General features: G+C 46.3%; 1 protein-coding gene across 1 annotated transcript in view; it reads right to left on the bottom strand.

Moving 5' to 3' along the window:
* SLIT1 (slit homolog 1 (Drosophila)) overlaps positions 1-14,459 on the bottom strand; it is a 209,187-nt gene extending 194,728 nt beyond the window's left edge. The window contains exon 1 of the mRNA XM_006880074.1: positions 14,053-14,459. Within this exon, the coding sequence (XP_006880136.1) occupies positions 14,053-14,240 (188 nt within the window). The 5' untranslated portion in view covers positions 14,241-14,459. The remainder of the gene's footprint in view (positions 1-14,052) is intronic.
* Positions 14,460-16,294: the final 1,835 nt, after the last annotated feature.

The raw sequence follows: 16,294 nt of genomic DNA, 5'->3' as shown, positions 1-16,294 counted from the left end.
CATTCTCAAACCTGCATCCAGACTTCATTGACAGCTTTAATGTCTCAGTGTCTATTGCTTATCAGTTTCCACTCTGCCTGTGTCAGGCTCCTAAGGGAGCTCACTGTTTAATTCTTGATTCTTCCTGCTATACCATCTCCTTGTATCACCCTTCAGCTCTGCTCCACATTCCTGCACCCATCCCTGAATATCCAAGAATGGCCACCATTGTGCTAGCCTGCAACATCAGGCTATCCCCAAACATGTGTAGGCAGTGACCTGCCAAAACAAAGTCAAGGCCACAAGCATTAAGTCAATTCTGACCCATAACAACCCTGAAGAACAGTGTAGAATTGCCTCACAGGATTTCCAAGGTTGTAATCTTTATGGAAGCAGACTACCACATGTTTCTTTCATGGTGTAATGGATGGATTCAAACTGCTGACCTTTCAGTTAGCAACTGAGCTCTTTAACCAGTCTCTCACCAGGACTTATAAAACAAAGAACAAAAAACCACAACTCATTGACATCAGTGACTCCATCTCTCCGAATCTTCTCCTCACCTGTAAATCATACCTAAATAAGGAAATAATGTCTTCCTAATATAACTGAGAACATTGTCAGGAGGGATCAGTCTTTGGAAAAAGACATCATTCTGGGAAAGGTGGAGGGTCAGAGAAGGAGAGGGAGACTCTCAACAAGATGGACTGACTCAGAGACTGTACCAATGTGTCAAGCATATCAAAGGTGGTGATGATGGCACAGGAGAGGTATTTTTGAAATTAGATTGCCATGTCTTTCTTCCTAGTTTGCTGAAACTGTCCACCATGGGTGACCCTGCTAGTATTTGAAATGCTAGTTCACAGGGTCGCTATAAGTCATAATTGAGTCCACCACCAACAAATGGAACTTTCATGAGGGTTAAACACGTGGACGTGGGTAAAGCATCTCACTCTGTAAATAGTGACTATCACTTCACACTGTGTTTTCCTATGATACTAGAAGCTATACCACTAGTATTTCAAATACCAGCAGGGTCACCCATGGTGGACAGTTTCAGCAAACAAGGAAGAAAGACATGGCAATCTAATTCCAAAAATTAACCAATGACAACCCTATGGATCACAACAGAATATTACCTAATGGTATTGGAAAATGAGTCCTCAAATTGGAACACACCCAAAATACACAATGATCGTAACAATGGACTTAAGTACACTAATAATTGTAAAAATGGCACAAAGTCCACCAGCATTTAGTTCTGTTGTGCACAGAGCTAACATGAGTAAGAGTCAATACAGCAGCAAACAACCATCAAAACTCCCTCTGACTACCGGGGCTCCTCTCTGACCCATCACTATTTCTCTTCCTCTAAACACCCTTGTTATCAGGTAGCACTCCCTTCTATGCAGCTCCTGCCCCTGCCCACAATGAGACCCACTAACTGTCCTCACATTCAAACAAATCTCTCCTGAGCCCACTTTCTCTTGGAACTCCACGACTTGTTCTGTCTTGTGCAAACTCCCTCACCACCTACTCCCTCCTGACCATCTGCTTTCCACTTCACCCAGTAAACTGTTCTGCCCAGCTCTGTCAGTGATCCTCCAGGCCACTCCCAGAAGCTTCCCTTGTACTTCATCCACAGTCTGACTGTTCTCAACACTGCTAACCCACCTTCTCCTCTCCAAACTCCTTCTGGGCTTTTGCAGTAAAATTCAAGTTGGAATCCATAAATGCTTTGCTAATGCTTACTATCCTCCTCTCTCTCAGCCATCCCCTCTCTTCTTCCTACACCTTTAATGTGGGCAGAAGCTAAAAGGAGTTGTTTTGTTCAAATAAACAATGTGCTTTATTCACAAAGGAACTCAAGTACCAACGTGGTGTTTCTCACACTGTCTTCTGAGCATTTCCTGAATCAGAATCATCCAAGTCATCTTTGCCAAATAAGCTCCAGCATGCAAACTCTACAAAGCAATCATAATCTGTTCCTATTTCTAGGCAGTCTTTTTCGCTTGGATACTTATTGGGAATTCATGGTTTCTCCTCCAAGGTCAGTCATCCACTTCAACCCTGCTCCATTCAAGAAATCAGTCTTCTTAGCATGAAACCTTAGGGTCCCTTGACATTTCCAGTGTCTCTCTATACTCTCGGCTTAAGTCCAGCTCTGCTTCCTCTCATATCAGTGCCTCTACAGTAGTATCCCAATTCCATGAGGACTGTATTATTTTCAATTCACAAAAATAGATGGAATGAGGAAAACAGAAAAGAACACTTGTATAATTGTTTCAGGCAATACCCACTGATAGACGCTAAATTAGTAAGTGACAAATTGAGAACAAAGAGAATATTTGCATAGCATTAAACTGTCTCCCAAAAAAATATTTATTAATTACAAAGTGAAAGACAATAACTTTACCATGGAGAAATGTGGTAAACATTGTTTTACTAAAGAAATCAAAGTCATCATCATTAATGGGACACGTTGACATGATACTGTCATTGGAAGTTATCAAGTAGGTTTCACCATAGCAATCTCATGAAACAGAGTATAACTCCCTCATAAGATTCTATTTATTAAAGGAGCTCTGCTGGCCTAGTGGCAAGAACTGTGCTGCAAACCTGAAGGCGCATAGTTCAAATCTACCAGATGCTCCGATAGAGAAGGAGGTGCAATCTCTTCCTGTGCCAGTCAGATCTGGCTCAACACAACAAGGAAAAAAAAATATTTTCTTTTTTCGTGTTTATTTTATGTGGTAGCTATCTAACTGCTTTTTAAACTTTTTTTACTGTGATTTCAGTGAAAGGTTATAAAGCAAATTTTTTTATTCAATCGTTCATATGTATTAAGTTTTCTTACATTAATTACAGTACCTCCAATGGAAGCAAACTCTTCCCTCTTCCTTCCTTAATTCCCCTTTCCATAATCCTTCTATCCAATCACTTCCTGCCTTCTGGCCTCTGCCCTCAAGTGAACACTGCCCTCTTGACTTGACATGGTTGGTTATTCTAAGGCTTGAGTGTCCCTGGTCATAGGTTATAGGCCTGTCTATTGTTTGGCTGGAAGTTGAACTCCAGTGGAAAGTTTTATTCCAGATTGGAAAGGTGAGTAAGGGCAATCCATGATCTTGGAGGTTGGATTAGTAAACGTGGCCTTTTTTTAGATTTTACACTTTTTTCCACATTTCCCCTACTATCTTCAGGATCTTCTACTGTGATCTCTTTTAGAAAAGCCAGTGGTGGTCACCAAATACCACCTACTTCTTCTGGTCTCAAGGTTATGAAAGATGAGGTCCTTGGGGAGTATTCATCCTTTGGATTGTTTCAATCTATCTTTGCTTTCAGCCTCACCCCCTCTTCTTTGTTCTGGAGAGAGACACACACACAAAGAGTTGCACCTTTGATGGCTGCTCACAAGCCTGTAAGATGCCAGTCGTTACTCACCAAAGTAGAACATAGAAATTGTCTTTGTGGCACATAAGGTTTTCTGGACTGTAATCTTTATAGGAGCAGATTGCTTTGGGGCTGCTGTGGAAACAGTCTTGGTCCTAGAGAGCCACTAGGTAGATCTGAACTGCCAACATTTCAGTTAGTAGGTGAGCATTTAACCATTGTGCCACTGGAACCTCTTACTTACATCATACACTTCCTGCACTGAGCGAGACCCATCATCTCTGCAATATTCTTGCCCCAAATGCATAACCTCAACTTAATCATTGAAAAACAAAAGAACACCTCTCTAGACAAGCTCAAATCAAGGAACAGTCTATATAATTGACCAAAAGTGTGAAGGTCGTGAAAAGCTGTCTTGCTTTAATCTTGTCTTAGATTAAAAACAACCAAGCTATTTTTTTTAATAAAAAAGACATGACAACTTAATGCAATATGCTATACTGGACTAAATCCTGGAGTTCTAAAAATACATTAATTAAAAAAATGGTAATAATCTGATAAAGTCTGTAGCTTAGTTAATAGTGTTACACCAGTGTTAATTTCTTGGCTTGATCATCATGCTTTGATTATAAAAATTATCAACATTAGGAAGGGCTAATGAAGGGCATACAGGCAGTCTGTAATCAATTTCTCAATTTTTTTAAAGTCTGAAATTATTTTAAAATAGATATTTGTAAAATCTTGTGGAGAATAAAATTACATTTACAGCAAAACTGCCAGAAACCATAGTCACCATAATTAGCTGGTCTTTCTACTGTCAGTCAGTGTCACCTTGATTTATTCTCCACATTAGAGCCAGACAACAGAATTTCTTTCAACATCATTCTGCTCTTGTTCCTCTCCAATCAAATCCCAAAGGGTTTTGTCAACAGGACATAGGAGTCAGTTAAGGGTGTTCCCTTCAGATACATCTGGGTGCTCTCACCAGACTTGGGAGTCTTGGAGGCACAATGATTAAGAGCTTACCTGCAAACCAAATGGTCACTAGTTCAAACTTGTCAGCAGTTTCATGGAAGAAAAGACCTGGCAATCTGCAACCATGAAGATTTCTACCCAGGAAATCTTGTAAAGCTATTCTGTTCTGTCCTCTAGGGCACTGTAAGCTGAAATCAACTTAACATCACAAAACAAAGGCAACAGCACACTCACCAAAATGTAAATAAGTCAATCATGATAGTTACTAATTACAACCCAATGAACACAATAATAATCCATATGGCTGTAAACAAACAAGGAAGATAAGAATGTCAACTAGTAAAGAGAAGTAATGATGGGGTTTGAAAAAAAATCATCAGTGGATGAAACAGTGGGTAAAATTCTGATGAAGAACAAGGTCTTTGGGTAGCCTAAAAGTATCTCCCCACAAATTACTTATTACTAATAAAGGCAGAAATAGTAGCTTTTCAATAGAGAAGCCTGGCAGATGACAGTTTAGCAAATGATCACCCATATTGCTAAAATCACCAATATTGGGACAAACGGGCATGTACCCTCTGAAATAATACCCCAAGGATACATCGTTTACTTAATATTCTTGCCAAGGAGTATATGCATAACCTGAATGTGATCATGAGGAAAGATCTCATGAATTCAAATTGAAGGACATTCTGCAAAATTGCTGCTGTGTCCTCATAATACCGTCAAGGTCAAGGAAAAGAAGAAGGACCATGATAAGCAAATGCAATGTATGAGCCTGGACAGAATTCTGGAACTTGGGAAATAAAACTCAAACATGTTGTCGTTAGTTGCTGTCAGGTGGATTCCGGCTCCTGGCAACCTGACATGTGCAGAGTGGACTTGATCCGTAAGGTTTATATACCTGTGACTCCTCAGAAGCAGATCACCAGGCCTGTCTTCCTAAGCACCTCTGGGAGGGTTTGCTCAAGCACTTAGTCATTTGCACCACCCAAAAACTTCAAAGTTGTCTTAAAAGACCTTATTAGTACAATCGATGACATCTGAATATAAATTTCAAATTGTTGTTGTTGTTGTTATGTGCCATTGAGTCACCTGCAACTCATAGTGACCCTATGTACAACAGCTCTGAAACTTGCTCTATCTTGAGCCAACCTCATTGTCACTGACACACCTACCCTCATTACTGTAGTCACTGAGTCAGTCCATCTCATCAAGGTTCTTCCTCTCTTGCACTGTCCTTCCACCATTCCAAACATGATGTCCCACTCTAAGGACTGATCCCTCCTTGCATCATGCCCAAATTATGTCAGATGACGCTTCATAACTCTTGCCTCCAAGGAGCAGTCTGGTTTGTTTGTTCTCCTAGCAGTCCATGGTATATTCAATATTCTCCAGCACCATACCTCAACAGCACTGATTCTTTGTCTATCATTCTTAGTCATTGTCTAGCTTTCTGAGACATAGCAAGTAATTAAGAAGACCATGACTTGGATCAGGCACACCTTAATCTCTAGACTGGCATCATTGTTTTTCAGTACCCTGGAGATGTCCCTGACAGAATACTTTTCCTGATGCAATTCGTCTTTTTATTTCCTAGGTGCTGGTACCACGGGTGTTAATTGTGGAGCCAATCAAGTTGAAGCTGTTAACAATCTCAGTTAGATTTGATAGCCTTACTATTCATAGAAAATAAAACTCAGATCTCACTGCCCTTCGATTGGTTCTGACACATAGATTACCCTCTGCGTTTCCAAGGCTATAAATCACAATGGGAGGAGACTTACCTTTCTTCCTTGGAGCCACTGGTAGATTCAAACTAGTAGAGACACCCAGACTTGGATAAGCAGAGAAACTGGTTACAGACTAGACTATCAAGTAAAAAAATTACATCTGCACACCTCTATCCACATACATATACGTATTTATGTGTGGAAAAGAAGGAAGAGAAAGGTTGGTAGGAGTACAAAATTATCAAGAATATGAGACAAAATTTACAAAAATGAACCTAGATAAAGGATAGACAAAAGTTCTTTGTTCTTTCTCTTATAACTTTTCAGCAAATTTCAGATTATTGCAAAGTAAGCATTAAGTTAGAAGGGTCATAAGAATCTTCTTAGGGTGACAAATATTCTAAAATAGTGTGGCGGTGGTAGTGACACACTTTTACAAATTTACTAAAAAAACAATGAACTATAAAATAATAATGTTTTAAAATAATTTAAAGGTACACACACATCCTGGTGGTGTCATATTTCCCACCCTGCACTGGGTGCCTGCCTACCCCTTGCTTGAGTCTTCGTTCCAGCACAAATCTCATGCCATCACTTGGTTCTGCTCCTGATCATTCTCAAAATATATCACTCACTCTGAAATCCCCCAAACTCCCTCTGCCCACCTCAACTTCATCTCACCTCTCCGCTTAAGTCTTACCCAAACAGCAAAGCCCAGTTCAAATCCCACCTCCTCTGTCACTACAGCAAACCTTCCCTCACCATCTTTCACTCTAACAAATAAATCTTATCATCCTCGTTTCTAATGTGGCTAAAATACCATTCAGCCATTCTCCTCACTATTTTACATGAACTTTTTAGTCCTATGGTCTAGGCATTACCACTGACCCCATTTTACAGATGAGAAAACGGAGTCTTTGGTGACCTGCCTGAGATCTCTTAGGTGGTGTCTGATGGAACCAGGACTGAGACAGTGGCCATTCTCATACCAAAGATTGCATTGGTAGCCATCACACCCTCAGATCTCCTCACAGAGTTGTTCTTTCATCCACAGACCCCCATCAGCTCCGTGAAGAGGGTCCGCACCCCAAACCTCTCTAACACTGTGCTCACGGCAGGTGTCCAACAGCTGTTTGTCAGCCACAGGCTGGGTTCCAGAAAGGAGAGGAGGGGGCTGTGAGCTCTGTCAAAAAGAGGAGCCAATTCTCCACCCTCAAGCACAGCCCAGCTCCCTGGCTACTGCCCAAGGCCCAGCCGTCATCTGCTCTGGGTAATAAGTATTTGTATGGCGATAATTACAGCATTTGGGAAGAAAATCCCATTAAGTAAGAGCCCTGCCGAGCTGCTAATGCCGGCACAGAACTGGAGGCGGCAACTCCAGCAAGCGGCCGTCTGCTCCCAATAATGCAGGAGCAGCCCGTCCCCGCCGCCCGTCACCCAGCCCCAAAAGAGCGAGGCTGCCCCTGCTGGCAGCCTCAGGCAGCCTGACCACCAAGGAAGGGTCAACCCATCACCCATCCCATCACACCGTGGGCCCCGGAGCTCTGCTGAGGGAACTGGAGAGCAGGGCCACATTAAAATTCAGCACTGAATGGTGCTCAAGTTCCTTTCACGTCCCTGCAATTTTCTGCCACCTTAATAACAATAATAATGCCACTGTTTACTGGGCACTTGCCAGGCCCGGTGCAAAGCACTCCTGGATGTATTATTGTGTGTCATTTTCCTGGCCACCCTTCAAAGCGGGTTCTGTCATCATCCTCACTTTAAAGGTAAGGAAACAGGGCTCTAAGAAGACCCACTTTCCTCCAGGGCACTTATCTCTATTCACAATTACATGATGATTCTCATCTTCATCTCTGTAACACCTGTTATTGTTGTTGCTGGGTGCCCGTTAAGTCAATTCCAACCCATAGTGACCCCATGTGACAGAGCAGAAATGCCCTCTAGAGCTTTTTTTGGTTCAACTCTTTGAGAAGCAAATCATTAGGACTTTCTCCCAACAAGATACTGGGCAGATTCAAATCACCAACTTTTCAGTCAAGCAGTTAACTTTTATGCTCCCTGCGCTCCTTAGTATCTCCCTTGGTGGACTGAAACTTGAGGAGAGATCATGTCTTTCCACTCAGCGCGACTCACTTGACACAGTGCAGACCTTTATTAGATAGGTACCTTTTGGGTAAGTGAATTAAATCTTTAGCTTGCCAAAGGTTCCCCAGCTGGTGGGTGGCCAAGAAGAGGAAAGACCATAAGCCTGCAGGCCAGGCCACCACCACCGCCCTCTCTGTAGACCCCCTCTACAGCACCACCCTGCCCTCCATCTGAATCCCAGAAAAGTGGGCAAAGATGTTAAGAAGCTGATGGAAAAAGCCTATCGAGAAACTGAACACACAGGGTTTAGGAGGAGCTTGTAGTATGGACAACACTCGCATGCTCTCTTCTGCCCCACCTGAATCCTCAAACCTTCATTGTGAGTGCCTCAAGTAATTTAAAAAAATTAACAAAATAATTTAAAAATTATCAAATATTTAAATATTATTTGTATATCTTTTATAGGTTAGAAATATCTAAGAAGACTATTTTTCTTATTTTCAAGAGCTCTGGTGGCCTAGTGGTAAGGAGCTGCGCTGCCAACCTAAAGGCCTGTGGTTTGAATCCTCCAGCAGCTCCTGAGGAGGAAGACGGGTGGGCAAGCTCCTCCCATGCAATTTACAGCCTCTGAAAACCTGCTAGTGGGTCAGCTACGACTGGTTCCAACTCAACAGTTCACAAAGACAATAACAATATTTGATTCACCCTTCACCCTACACAAAGCATTTTCGGTGACCTAAAAAATTAAACCAGCTGCCATCAGGTCAGCTTCTTCATATGTAACCCCTCTTTTCTGTGTTCCATAAGGTTTTCAAGGGCTTGTTTTGCAGAAGTAGAATGCCAGGCCTTTCTTTCTAGGTGTGTCTGGGTAAGCTTAAATCTCCAACCTTTTGGTTAATTGTGAAGCAAACTAACATCTTGCACTATCAGGAACTTCTTCCGAAATTGGTAAGTAAATCCTTGCAAAAGTTCCATAAGGTAGTAGGTCTTATTATGCCCAGACTTGAGGGGAAAGTGAAACTCCTTCCTGCATCAAGCACTTAATTCGTACAATGAGCCTGTAAAGCTGCTGTTAACCCCTTTTACAGACGGAGAAGGCATATGGGTGGTGCAAATAATTTGCATTTGGCTGACAGTCAAAAGTTGCCAGTTCAAACCCAGTAGTGTCTCAGAAGAAAAGGCTTGGAAATCTGCTTCCATAAAGATTGTTATTGCTGTGTACTGTGGATTCGGAATTGGCCCATAGCTGGCCCTCCAGCAGGATTTTACATGGCAGAAGATTGCCCATCCTTGTTCCACAGAGCAGCTAGTGGATCCAAACCGCGTGTCTCTGTGATGTCAGCACAGCTTCTTACCACTAGGCCACCAGAGCTCCCTTTCATAAAGACTAGAGACAAGAAAACTGTTTGGAACAGTTCCAATCTGTAACACCTGGGGTCACCACGAGTCAAAGCCAGCACGACAGCACATAATAGCACGGATGGAGCAAGTGGGCCTCCAAGCAGTTTGAGTGACTTGACTGGGGCCTTCACACTCGACTGGAGTTCCACTTCCCTGGCTACAGGCCAGCACACCTGCTGCTGGACTAAAGCCTGATGCACGAGGCTCCATCAGGTGTAGCTTCTGCTGCACAGGAGAAGGTGCTGCAGGGCCCCAGCCCAGAGTTCACAGGCAGAGCTGGTCCTCTACCCCACTCACCATACATAACCACCATCTCTCCAGACTATCTGCCTCAGGGTGCCCTCTTGAGTAGTCTTCCTTTAGCATGACCTGTTCTTGCTCTGGGGAACAGGACCTCTAGCCTCTGAGAGGGCTGGAGCTGGGAGAAGCTGTGGGACATCTGGGCTTTGCAGCATATCCTAGCTAGAGCAGGGCGGACAGACTGACAAGGAGGCAAAAGGCATAGAATGAGGAGGAGGACTGAGCAAGGCAAGCCCATGACCTAACAGCGGTAAAATGTGCTATGCTAGATGGCAATCAGAAGTCAGTTGCCTTCTCAGTAGCCCTTCTCATTCTCCCCATCTTTCCAGGACTGGCAAGAAGATAGACATGTCTCCCCTCACTATACCTACAAGAGAGCCTACACAGAATGGAAGGGAGAAGCCGTTTCTTTCCACTCATGCCACACTCTCTTTACATAATCTCTTGGACATTCTAGTCCTTCACCATTGTTCAGAACATACACAGCATATACCAATTCAATTTCTGCATGCATTGATCACTAACATTGATTACATTCTTCAAGTTATACAACGACTCTCATCCTACTTCCCCAAATTGTTCCCCCTGCCCCTTAACATAAACTCACGGTCCCCTCTAAGTTTCTTATCTTTCAAATCGGTGATGTCAATTTGATCCGTTTTTTTATCAAATTATGGCTGAAATGTAGAAGATCATTTCAGATGCTTATGGAATCCAGACTTTCTGGAGCTACTGAAGCTGGGCAAGCCCCTCAAACTACTACCATGAGAGAATCTTCAAACCTTAAACCTTAAGCCAAAGTTGTCCCTCAGATTTTTTCTTTAATCTAAATTTTTTTTAATTGATAAAAAAAAATACCCAACTGAAAGTTAAGTTCCTTGAGTGGAAGAGGGTAGAAACTAGAGGCCACAGCTGGATCCCTCAGAGCCTGAGCACTTACAAAGAGAAGAAGCTTCCCAGGTCTCTCTGCCACCGGCACTCTGTATTTCAATTGTTCCATTACAGTGAATTATTTAGCATCCCTTGCCTGCTCAGCCCAACAGCCCCAGAGCCCCAGTAGCTGAACCAATTTCCTTGGCAGCTCTGGGACCCTTCCCAGAAGCCCCTGCAGCAAACCAGTGGCAGTCCTAGCCCACTTGGGGGGTCTGAGCCTGGGCCGGGAGTTATAGAATATAAGATCATAAAGTTGCCAGGTCTCACAGGCTGCCTTAAAAACTGCCCAGAGGACAAAAGGCAAATGCACAGCTGCAGTCTATAAAAATTTCACAGCCTCTGAAGAAGCCGCTGTTTCAGGCTCTGATACTGCATAACACCCATATTGATTAGAGAGCACATTTGCCACAGTTATTTTAAGTCTTCCTGGGCCGCTCACCAATGCCTCTTTCAGGATGTCGTTTGCCTCTTCAAACAGCTCGCTCTCAGCCCACGTGTTGGGAAGGTAGGCTCCCTCTGCTTTCTACATCCCAATCCAAGCAGATTTGTGAACATAGCAAAGGCCAGATATCCACCCACTCTAGCCCCTGCCCCCTACCCCCAGTTTCCAAATCTGAAGTCCCAAGAGAAGAAATCCAAATAGAGAAAAGGTTCCCTGAGCCTGCTCAACCTCTCTTCCCACCCCACCAGACACATGTTTCAGCCCCAGAGAAACACCACTCATTTGTCCACTGGGTCAGGTGCACTCACTCTTGTGGGCTTTTTGCTCCTATCATTCCCTCTGCACTCACTCCTGCCTGTCTCTGTTGGCAAAATCCAACTCAACCACTAGTGTCCTTGCAAAATGGTCCAGTCTCTAAGAAGCCTCTTCATCCCATCTAACACTTGCATCTTCAACACTGACGGTTTGTCCCTTTCTAAGAGCTTACAGCCAGATGTCCCGTCTGATCCTCCAGACTATATGGCGCTGAAAGATGCGTGCTTGCAGCTAGAGCCTCAACACTCAGGGCAGTTCCTGGCTTTGACTGGCCCTTAGCTGACCACCCTTAGTGGTTTTCAGAGGCAGTAAATCACAAGGGAGGAGACTGCCCATTTTTCTCCCGCTGGTGCCTTCATCTACACTTGCTGAAATAATGATACACCTCTCCTATTATGATGATCCTAGCATATTAATGGCACGTACCTAGATAACATGAAGATGTACCAGGCACTCTTCATACATTACCTACATTAGGTCCCCATCACAAGAACCAGATATTATGTGTGAACAGCCCCATTTTCCTGCTGCAAAGCATCAAGATTTAGAGAAGTAACTTGCCCAATTTCACACAGGTAATAAGTAACAAAACTGAGACCCTTGCTCGGGCTGTGTAGGTCCCTGAGCCCCAACTCTTTCTTCTGAACTAGGAAATTGCCCGTCTGTCTCATTGTGATCACAAAAGAGCTCTTGAGTTCATGAGAGTCAAGATAGGCGCTGTCCAAAAAACTTAAGAGAGATGATGCCGAGGTTTAAAGGCAAAAGAGAGGAGCTGGTATATTCTAGATCTAGTCGGCTGCCAGGATAACAGCTGCAGGATAAATGTCTCAGTAGACAGAGAAGGGGATCAGATGTGGAGGGTGACCTTAAGGTCCTTCTGATAGATTTCTGTCCCCAGTACCTCTCCAGGTCCATGCAGGCTGAAGTACAAGTTACCCTAGGGAATCTCAGTCCAGTCTCTCCCTCCTCCATCACTACTCCCTCAACACATGCATGTGTGTGCATGTGCACGCACACATCACACACACACACACACACACACCATACACATCAATGCTCAGACAAGCATAGAAGACTGCAAAATCTCCAAAACCTCAGAGGGAATTTTTCTGACTCGGCTAAGAAGAGTCTGCCGCAAATGTGCCTCACTAATTGCTGACCTCAGTACAGAGTTTGATCCACGAAACAGCTCTTCCCAGGGTCAGATTTCTGCCTCTGACCAGCTGGGAACCATGAAAATGTGCTCAAAAGTTATCAAAATATGTCCGCCTTGCCGGCAAGCCACTGCAGTGGCCCAAGAGTGTGGGAAGACGGAGTAGCAGGTTTCAAAGCAGCAGCAGTCTTCTCCAAAGTCCAGCTCAAACATCTGCTGGCGGAGCAACCACCCTCCGCCAGCAGCACAAAGGCCCTGCATGTGACCAGGCCTGCACACACTCAGCCACAGACCCAGCTCTCACCGCTCCAGACGCTAAGACAGCACCACAGAGCCTGAGGATTCACAACAACATACATTCCCCAGAACCTCTGAAAACAAACTAGACAGTTCTGTAAACAGACACAGGCGAAGCACACACACACACACACACACACACACACTCTCTCTCTCTCTCTCTCTCTCTCTCTCTCTCTCTCTCTCTCTCTCTAGCTCAGGAGGTTTTGAAAGGGTTGAGTTTCCTCAAGAACTCAGAAGTGGGAGAAAACAAGATGAAGAGAGATGATTGCTTTTAGGGCTGACTTGTCATGGTCGATTTCTTTACCCCTGAGTCTCCCATTCCAAGCTCCTGACCTCTTGCCATCAGTATAACCAGCTCCATCCAAGACACACCTTCCTCCTCTCTAGGATCTGAATGTGACAGAGCCCAAGTCTCAAACCCCACGTTCTAGGTCCTATTGTCTGTCTGGGTTAGGAATAGCTGAATGTGAGAGGGGTGACCAGGTGGTGGGCCAAGGTCTGACACCTGCAAGCCAAGAATATTTAAGGCTCTGGAACAAACAATAGCGGGGGGGGGGAAGGAAAGACTAAAAGGTTCAACTCAGTCTCACCAAGGCCCCCAGCAGACCCCTCAGAGCCAGAACCCACACACCTCAGCTCAGTGCACATCCCAAGGCCCATGTGAGCAAAAGGAGAGCGTGTGCCAGGTAAGTGTGGGAAGCTTCCCTCTTGAGTGCCAGAAAAGCCTTCTGGCACAAATTCACAGCCATCCTGCAGGAATCAAGTGCTGGTGCAGTGAGAAGGGCCTGCCCAGAGCTGAGCTCGGGTGCAGGTGTGAGGATGGGGAGCTGACAGCCCCAGTGAGGACTATCTGAATCCCCAGAAAGGGTAACAACTGCGCCCTCCCTCCTGGCTCTGAAAGACCCTCTGAGGCAGTGGCCCGTCTAGTGGCCGTGGAGCCAGGTCCCCACTGGTCCTGCTCCCACCCCTAGCTCCGAATTTCCTTTCAGTGGGAGGGTAGTCTTGGAGCTCCCTGCGGGCCAGGGGTTGCGTACTATACTCACAGGCGCTCTGTGCTCCGTGGGATGTTCTTGGGGATGGCCTGCAGCCCCGTGCCATGGCAGTCCACCGTGGTGCCAGTGCAGGTGCAGAGGGCGGGGCACGCCGTGGCACCCAGGCGCCACGCGGCTGCCCACAGCAGCAGCCAGAGTTCGGGCCGGACTAGTCCCACAGAGGACCCTCTCCGGGGCATGATGCCGTCACCGCTTCCCGCTTGCGTGCCAGACGGCGACAGCCGCTTATCATCCCCGTCCGGGGCCGCCTCCAGGTGCAGTCCCGGGGCAAAGCCACCGAGCCGACCGCGGCTTGTGCGCTGCGCCCTTGCTGTCTGGGAAGCACCTTGCTTCTCCAAGCGACGGCGCCTGTGCGCGGACGCAGGGAGGGCGCCTCGGGCGAAGGGCGCTCGGCGCTCGCCTGCTTCTCGCTGGCTCGGTCTCCCTCTCTCCCGCCCTCCAGCTCCCAACTGACTGCTACGGGGAGGAAAATGGGCAGGCCCCGCGTGCGCGCGCGCCCGCACCGGCGCGCGTACACACACACTCACACACACACACTCACACACACACACACTCGCACACTCGCACGCTCGCCCCCACCCGGCAGTCATCCATCAAGCGAAATGCGCACATCCAGGGCCAGACTCCTCCCCGCCTCCGGTGCGCCCCCCACCCCTCGGCCCCCGCCTCCCGACGACCACTCAGCTGGGCTGCGGCTGCGAGCGAGTACAGTTTCAAAGGTGGAACCTCAGAGGCGCCAAGCTTGCTGGGGCTGCGGAGGGGGGGAGGGGGCCGCGACTTCACCTGTCCAGTGCCAAGAGCGCACGAACACAACACACACACACACACACACACACACACACACACACGACGCACTCATCTCAGCACAGGACCCCTGGTTGCGGCTTCGGAGGCAAGAAAGGATCTTATTTTGCTGTCTGTACCCCACTCCATCTTCCCCTCCATCCACTCCACTCCACCTCACCCCCACCCCCCGACGGCATCAACAGCCTTCAGTCCCAACCAGACTTATTTTTGTCAATTCTTGGTGAAAAGAAATCCCCCAGGCCCAGGTGGTATCTCCAAGTCATTGGACCTTAGGGCGGAGCCTGGGCGAGGGTGAGGGGTGTGGTGTGTGACACAAACATCAGGCCATGTGCAACTAACTATCAGTCTCCTCTACTCCCTCAACATATCCTTCCCAAAAGGTGACGAAAGTCCTACTTCCCAGAGGGAACCACTGAGGCCAAACCTACTAGGTTGGTAACCGACCTGGTTTGTATATTGAGCAACTGAAAGGTATCATTTCTGCTGGTGCAGGCCACGCTGGCTGGAGCGGAAACCATCACTGGGGCTTGGAAATCTAGCGATTATCAAACAGTGCTCCTAACAGGTGAAAACAGATCAAAACTAACAACCAGGGTAACCTGGAAGTGGCATCAAAGGAGAACAGAGAGGAGCTGAAAAACGGTTGGGGCAGCTTGTCCCCAAGAGAGGCACCCTGATGGCTTAGACCTCAGGGTTTGAGGTCTCCCTTAGGCCAGGATTCTTTTTCACTCCCAGGCAGGTGTGCACATGGTTGTGGGTTTGGGTGTGGATGAAAAATCCAGGTGGGGAGACAATTATCTTCAACTCCAAAAAAGATGAAGAACCCCCTCCAAAGGGAGGCGGGGCACCTCTGTGTGCTGGTGCCCTCTAGTCCAGAGACATCAACTGAACAAGGCTGCCTGCAGCTGGACAAGAGGGGAGAGCTGAGCATTTCAAGAAGCACCTGCCTCCCTGATGGGCTGCCTGGCTGCCCCTTGGAAGGAAACAGAAAGAAACATGTGTGGGTCCAGGGCTGCCCCAGGTAGGCCCGTATGGAGAAAACTGGGGAGAGGATAGTCTAGGCTCTGCAGGGTAAAAGCGTTATCACCCACCAAGGACTAAAGAGCTGCCAAGTTTTCCTTTTCCAACTTGTTGAAAATTTTACAGCATTTCCACTCCCATCACCCAGCCAGAACTGTGGACTGGGTCTCTCCCAAACTCCTAACTAACCTGATTGATTGCATGGCCTCAGACAAGTTTCTTCTCAGAAACTGTTCACATTTCCTCCCTCACCTGCCATGGTCTTCAGTCAAGGGCATGATTTTCAGAGTCGCAATCGATAATTTGGGGGGAGGGGGCTTGCTCGGGTTCAATGCAGTGTCATTTTCCCAGGCCTTCCCATAAGTCCCTGGGTGATACAGTGGTTAAATGCTCCGCTGCTAAGGAG

Source organism: Elephantulus edwardii, unplaced genomic scaffold, assembly GCF_000299155.1.
Source record: "Elephantulus edwardii isolate Elephantulus edwardi_28Jun2011 unplaced genomic scaffold, EleEdw1.0 scaffold00006, whole genome shotgun sequence".
In the NCBI taxonomy this organism is placed as follows: domain Eukaryota; kingdom Metazoa; phylum Chordata; class Mammalia; order Macroscelidea; family Macroscelididae; genus Elephantulus; species Elephantulus edwardii.
This window is presented reverse-complemented; position numbering and strand designations above follow the sequence as displayed.